The following is a 7,623-nucleotide window of genomic DNA, read 5'->3' as shown; positions in this document are numbered from 1 at the left end:
CATTATGGTAGAAAACGAGGAAGCAGAGGTCTTCTGAATGTACGTGTGAAAACAACAAATCATGTTTATAACAACGACAGGGTGCTTGACAAAGGTAACCAGTAGTTAATTGATAATAGCAATGGTCAAATGGAAGTTATGAGTACATCAAGGCGAAAATTATCTGTACTGATAAGTAATAAGCACTCATTGGACAAAATGAGAACAACAGGGTATTTAACACTGACTGGTGTTTGAGTGATAGACACGGAAGTCAGCTTGATGGACTTGCTATTGCTAATCAGCTCCAATTAACTACGGGCTTCCCTTGGCAAGTATTAGAAAGTTCTAAATGAAAACGTTTGACTTGATAATGTGTATATCCGGAATGATTATGTGTGATGTTTGGGATAGTCTTACAGTCACATCTGGTTCTGTAGAGTAGCCTAGTGGTTAAAGCCTTTGCTCGTCAAGCCGAAAGATCCGGTTTTTTACTCCAACATGGGTACTAAAAAAGAAAATGGGGTTTGGGGGCAACACATAATATTTGTGACTTCTAAGTCACTATGAAATCATGCTTCAAAATATTTGTGTTGTTTGGGAGATTTTCTGTTCAAATAGTTCGCAAACACCAGGTGTGTACTTTCTTCTGTACTTCGGTTTAGTAGAAAGAAAGACAGAATTATTGTATAATGTTTTATTCCACAAACGCACAATATTTGTAATTATCTAAAAAGTTGTATCATAAAAGTGCTAATCTCCTGCTGTGACTTTTACTTTAGTTGTACAAAGCTATTCACACTCCTCCTTTGATCCTTGGACTCGTGTACGTATATGCACGTCTACAGTGCTGCCTCCACCAAATCATGAACAGGGTCAGGGGTAAGATAAGATTTGAGCTTTTAGGCGTTTTCATTTGACGACGCCATCACCAGATGTCTTGACAGGTATCAGATATCTGTTTATTATATTATTACGAAATAGTCACAGGATATTTTTTTAATGCTACGTATCCAATGTACATTGCACCAATATCAAATCAGGGGTGTTAAGCTTTGGTTTGATTACAGTTTCAAGGGCTTTACTCTTGCCCCACTGACAAGCACAAGTAGCACATGTGCTGTAAGCTCAGATAAAAAACTTTGTTCGTAATGTGCCTCTGTTCAACCAGTAGTTAACGGGTATCCGGTAGGGTGAGGTGATAATTTGAATCGCAGAGTGGAGGGAAAGATTCATTTTCTTAAAAAAGGACTTTGTTATTCGAGAATTGTTTAGTCATTCCAACATGTACCTTCGTCCTTAACTTCATAGTGCCAGTTAAAGTCACCCACCCTGTATGTTCCAAGAAACTGTTTCTGATGTTGGTTAATAGTACAACAGTTTCATTAAAGACGACATGCAGTGCAGAAATACACCGAAAGCTTTATGCACTTAAAAAGGAATTATAAAAGATTATCAACCCAAAAAAGAATCAATCAACAAGCGAGAAATTGAAAAACTGAATTAGGGAAGATTAGAACTGAAACAGACAACAGGATAAAACGCGAAAGAGACAGTGTAGATATAACTGTGACAAGTTTTCCAGAATGCACTTACACTCAAACGGGAAGGTTAAAAGATTAAAACAACAGTTTGTATGCAGTCAGGTTGCAGCAAACTGATCTCTGAAGAAAATCAGATACAAACATGTAGGGCACTAAATACTTACGTGAGAGATCCCTATTTACAGTCACTAGGGGTCGATGCTACAGAGCTGCAGTTCAACTATCCGAATTCAAACGATACTCACTGAGCAAAGTCCATTGTGTTATGCAGCTGACAAATCTGACAAACTAGATGTTGCTCATGGACTTAATACATTTAAGGAAATGCTGGAAGATATGCATGAAAACAGTCAAAGAGAAATATGGCATCGTGAGTGATATAACCTTATTTCCAAACTAAGAGATGCGATACAATACATCAACAGCAAAAAAACTATAAATATATAACTCATACATTTCTTCCAAAACAACACATTGCCTTAAGTAGTTGAGGAGGGTCGGGAGGAACATGAACGGTCCATGAACTTCAAAATAATAACACCCCTTTAATGGATTGCATCTGCTTGTTGGTCTTGCAAACACCAGTGAAGCGGAAGCGGCAAAATCCTTTCCACATCAATAAATCATTTTTTTTTTTTTAATTTTTTTTATACAGTTTCAGCAAAACTTCAAGAACATGTCTTTTGCACAAAATATACTAAAACGATTAATGAAATTGTCTTATTATCAACCTCGATAAAGATGAGATAATATTACATTGTTAAGTTGAAATATTTTTTCAGGTAATAATACGTTTTCGTGTTTAATTTGTTTTAAACATAAATGGTCAAACACTACTTATTCGTTAAACTTTACAATAGTACTCAACACACAATTTACTGTAAAACAATTTCAAAGCGTTAATCAAACATATCCTGAATATACAGATGCGGACATACCAAAACACGCAAATAATGATAAAGTGTTCCTGCACCTCTTTTCTCTGGTGAGTTGGTGCAGCTGCTCATGATTCTCCTTCATCACAACGAGAGGTATAAGATCTCACACTAATGTTAGTGATGATAAAATCCTTCTCTTTGTACCATAAATAGTGTTCCAGATTACATATCACTCCCTGTGACATTCCTGAACCAGTTGCATTGACACGACCAATCTGATGGCTTGAACTGAACAACTACAATTATGCATGTGACCAGCGTTCCGGCGATCTGATAATTGATGACATTTGTACAATCAAGTTTTGGGAGTGTCAGGCGTTATGGAATATATGATGGCATGGCGATATTAATGCAGCTTCAGAGTATTCCCCATCTGCATGAAGGGCCTCGGACTACACACTAGACACACTAGAGCTAGTAAGGACAAATGCCTTCTCTTTGTAACACAAAAAGTGTTCCAAATTACATATCACTCCCTGTGACATTCCTGAACCAGTTGCATTGACACGACGAATCTGATGGCTTGAACTGCACAACCACAATTATGTAGGTGACCAGCGTTCCTGCGATCTGAAAGATTGATGACGTGTATCGAACGTGCTTTCTTCATTTTGAATTGTATACATTATGTAAATGTTCATATGAAAATATGTGATGTATAACATTTTAGGTACATTTTGTCTTGGTATTACAAAGCGAAGCGAAGGTTATTTATAGGTCATTACTGTTTAATAATAAATATAATAATACTAGATTATGTAATATGATTTATCAAAATATTATTGATATTTGTATGCAAAGCTGTCATGTCATTGACGTAAAGGCACTACCAATAAACAAGCTGTGCCTCGCTTTTTTCACGTTTGTGTTATAACCTTTATGGCTTACCCCAAGGAGTGTTGGCATGGTGATGGTGAAGAGGCCGTGAATGTTGTAGCCGATAGTGTCTCCCGTCAATCTTGACACAAACAGGTTCACCTACAGTACGAACGAATCTTTAAAATCTGTTTAAAATCTCTGCAAAGATGTATGTTTGCACTAGTTTCGTTCAATCAAAGTATCATAAAAGACATAAAGGAAGCATTTTGCCACATGAAACATGTTACAAAATAGGCTTGACCTTGTACAAAAGTGGCAAGTACCTAACTGAATGATATGAACAAACAGTACCTAACAGTGAAACGTTTCTATATCTTCACTGAATTACATTAACAAATATGTAAAATGCTGTCATCAATGACAGAGATAAAACCTTTGTTACCTATGCTACAAAAACGTCAATTTATAGCGTCAAATATAACGTGTATTTGCCTCGTACGCATAAACCTTGGAAACACAGGCCTCCTGCATTGGAACTGAAACCCCGAATTAGGGGTGTCACGATACATCAGTTTCATGAATCGATACGTATCACGATACCCATGTCACGATTCGATACATATCACGATACCTATTTTCGCGGCATTACTGCGTAAATCTAGTTACATTTTGAACATTAATATTTCATAGTTTATAATTGTCCATGAAACCATCCACATTGTTTATTCTCAGAGATTAAAAAGTTCTAATTTCCCATCTTTGTGCATGAAAAATAATCATATATAACTCTCATAACATCAACACACATGATACAATTGCAAAATGTAAACGATACATAAACATATTAAAACCGATACTTTCAAAACTAAATATCAACATTCTCTTTAAACAGTGATACACACTGTAAGCACCTGATCATCATTGATACATTGTCCAAGCATCAGTTTCAACGAATTCCCGGAGGAACCTATGTGTTTGTTGCAACTGATCACTAGAATCCACTCTGAGTCCACTCAACGATAATGCTAAATGTCATTAACTTTTGGACTACATGGAATAACTTCTAATTGCTTTGTCGCACATTGACGTTTTATAAATGTTACAGCAATCTAACATATATAGATATTTGGCCGTGATAAGCAAGCATGAAAGCAAAAGGTACACTCATGTTTTCCTTTCATAAGTGATTGCGTTAAATTTTGCAAATCATTGGTACCAATATTAGTCAGAAAATGCAGCAGTTTAAGATGAAAGAAATGTGTTCTTTATCATTTAGTGGCAAATCATTACATTTTCTTGGGATTCAACATGAATCACATGTGAGTATAACAAGTGTAGACCAGATACCTTCTGCAGCCCTTTGCCAGAGAAACGCTGTTTATCCAGTCCCCAAACATACTGAAGGGTCCCATGAGCCTGGAATGAAATCTGTGTAATAGCATACTGCATATCTAACAACATTCAAATACGTTATAGCTGTATTCGTCGGATACATCCTCATAATGGCTTTAATGTGTGTCACAATATTCATGGACTTCATCACAATGGTGAATGTCTCATTCTTTTTGGTTTTTCTTTTGGTGTTATGAATTAATTATCAAAGCAGCACTCATGGTTTCTAATATACTCATGGACACGAATAAGGGAACACCTGAAAGTACAAGTGTTCATTTATTCTTATTTCTTCACTAGGTAAGTATTGCACTGTGGTCGAAATTCTAGAAATAAATAAAGGAACACTTGTATTTTCATATGTTCCCTTATTCGTTTCCATGAGTATATATTTTCATTGTCTAAATCTTAAGACATAAAACAATCAAACCCTTACCTTCGAACTGACAAGCGCATCAATGAGCAGTCTACAGCCAACACATAAAAGGGCCCACACACACCATACACTGTAAACCATCACTTCTTCAGAACTGACGTGCTTGGATAGAATGGAATACAAGACAGCACATGTCACAGGCAAAGTCATGAATACATAAGTGAAAATAGAATGTTGCACATAGTTGCTGATATCCTCAAGTATTTCAGTGATATGGTCAAAATGAATGACCAAAGTGTTGAACCTGGATTCAGTGTTATCACATTGACTGTTTGAAAGTTCCTTGAATTGTGTTTCTACACGTTTGAATTCCTGCCACACAAACAGAGAAAGAAATGGTATAACAGTGTAGTTAGTTATCCACTGAAACTCAACTAATGTGTATCCAATGCATGTGATACCTACACCAGCTGATTTCCAAGGTTCCGTGAAGACCATTGTAGGGAAGATATCATACATAACTTTAGGGTAGCTCTTCGTCATGAAGTATTCTAGTGGACCAGATGATGCCGTGAATAAATGGCTGCAAACAAGGATTGGCCTCAACCTCTTCACCCACTTCTTGAATTCATCGCTGAATCCGTACAATTCTTCATACTTGCGAAAACGTACATGCAGCAGATGGAACGTTTTTGAGAGAAAGATACTGTAGATCAATGACAAGTACAAATTAATGGCCATGATGGCACAGAACGACAGAAGACGTATAATTGGTCTAGAGCCAACTGCATAATTGTAAGTAGCAATTAGAAAGAAGACAATGCAGGTCACAAATAATATTTCAACAAATACGACATACACAAGTTTAATTCTGTCCCACCATATCATTTTCTCTCCAGGGTTTGCACGACGATAGATTCCTCCAAGGCAAGAAGTGACACGCAAATGTTTAAAGAATGCATCTGAAACGACGGGCTGCTCGTCTTCACGCTCAGTTGGTATCCCATCTGTTGAAGGATGTACCTTTGGAAGCATTTTGTCTGACAGTTATTTGAAAATAATAATTACACGTCTTCTTCAGAAATGTATCATTATATGAAACAGTGATATCATAAATAGTTCTAATATGAACCACTTTACGTGTGTAAAGACTTGAGTTGTCTTATCTGACATCCAGGCCATCCGATTTCATACGCTGTTCTGCTTGATTCATTAATCTGCACAAACAAATATATATTCCAGTGCAAACTGCTTCTCTCTCAAATGTCATCAGCCATTTCCTCGGGTATGAGTTACCAATAACAGTGTACGACCAAAGTCATTCCTGTACAGTGTGGAAGTGAAGCATCCTCTGGAAAATCAAATCCAACCCGTTCATGTTAATGTTTCTCCCAATAATGGTCGCGAATGTGCAAAATAGGATCTCCACTGTCTGCTTTAATATTTTAACTCATTGTCATCAATCCACTCATTATAGCTCCACGTTGAATCACCACATGTCATTATTGTCAACGTGTAATCAATACTCTTTTATTTCACTGTTGATTCTATGGCTCTGGTTTGCATGATTGCTGGATCGTGTCATTGATGGCATTCCCAAACGTGTATCTTGTTAGTTCTGACAAGTACTTCGTGCGAGGATTTTGTTCTTCATGATTCAAAATCTATGTTGTCAAGCACTGCGTCTCGTCTTTTAAATATCATAATCAAATCGTTCCACCATCAAAATTATTTTCACAGTTTTGTGTTTGTGCCATGTCGGTATTCAATTACTGCCAGTTAAGCAGACCCAATTTAATGCGGGATGTTTTAACCTCATCTAACATTTACCTCTGCAGATGACTACGCTGTCCCTCCATGTCATGGACGCCTCCTATCGTTGTTTTATGTTAAAGATGCCAGTGGTCTGTACCGCAAACAGAGCAACGCATTCTTATGATTTTACAAAAACAAATCATTTACAATTATCCATTCAATCAAATTATTTTAATGACCCATTCAGTTACCTTATCGCCCACTGGAATCTGCTTCAGTACACTAGAAATGGCCATCATCGAGAATGACAAATTGCTTAATTCATGCAGGTCGGGGTCGGGGTTGGGTGGGTTGCAACTAACTTTGACCATAAAGTTTAGTGTGTGTATGTGTGTGTGTGTGTGGGGGAGGAGGAGGGACATTCACATTGTACATGCTCCTCCATAAAATCAATTGATGACATTGCATTTTCGATTGATTGTATACTCGTCAATATTCCAGTTGTATGACAGGGTCTGTAAATAATCGAGTCTGCGCCAGACAATCCAGTGATCAACAGAACGAGCATCGATCTACGCAATTGGGATACGGTGACATGTGTCAACCATGTCAAGCGAACTTGACCAGCCGATCCTCTAACGACAAGCATGCTTGGCTGAAGACCAATTCTAACCCGGGTGTCCATCAACGACCTATTTCTGGCGTTTCATGCTGCAATAATGCTCGAATATTGCTAAAAGCGGAGTGAAACTAAACTCACTTCATCAACGCGATCAATAGTCCAACAATCAACAATGCCGTTCCGTTAAGTCATTTCGTC

At 37.3% G+C, this 7,623-nt stretch overlaps 1 protein-coding gene across 1 annotated transcript; it reads right to left on the bottom strand.

Annotated features, from left to right (window-relative positions):
- Nucleotides 1-2,518: 2,518 nt before the first annotated feature.
- Nucleotides 2,519-6,180, bottom strand: LOC124274542. Its single transcript, XM_046709907.1, has 4 exons — nucleotides 5,109-6,180; nucleotides 4,628-4,696; nucleotides 3,350-3,439; nucleotides 2,519-3,031 (listed from the first exon to the last, which is right to left on the bottom strand). Exons 1-4 carry the CDS (start codon nucleotides 6,081-6,083, stop codon nucleotides 2,924-2,926), a joined length of 1,242 nt encoding a protein of 413 aa, XP_046565863.1. The 5' UTR covers nucleotides 6,084-6,180; the 3' UTR covers nucleotides 2,519-2,923.
- Nucleotides 6,181-7,623: the final 1,443 nt, after the last annotated feature.

This window comes from Haliotis rubra, unplaced genomic scaffold, assembly GCF_003918875.1.
Source record: "Haliotis rubra isolate DU_JTF1 unplaced genomic scaffold, ASM391887v1 Scf1915, whole genome shotgun sequence".
Classification (NCBI taxonomy): domain Eukaryota; kingdom Metazoa; phylum Mollusca; class Gastropoda; order Lepetellida; family Haliotidae; genus Haliotis; species Haliotis rubra.
Note: the sequence above shows the minus strand (reverse complement) of the source record. Positions and strands in the feature narration are given on the sequence as shown.

Bases quoted from the DNA above. Each gene is read 5' to 3' on its own strand.
- LOC124274542 (XM_046709907.1), bottom strand. From the start codon at position 6,083: ATGCTTCCAAAGGTACATCCTTCAACAGATGGGATACCAACTGAGCGT. The intron at 4,697-5,108 runs GTAAGGGTTTGA...ATTTCATTCCAG, and splicing joins ATGCGCTTGTCAGTTCGAAG to GCTCATGGGACCCTTCAGTA. The intron at 3,032-3,349 runs GTAAGCCATAAA...TCAATCTTTCAG, and splicing joins CCATGCCAACACTCCTTGGG to ATCGCAGGAACGCTGGTCAC.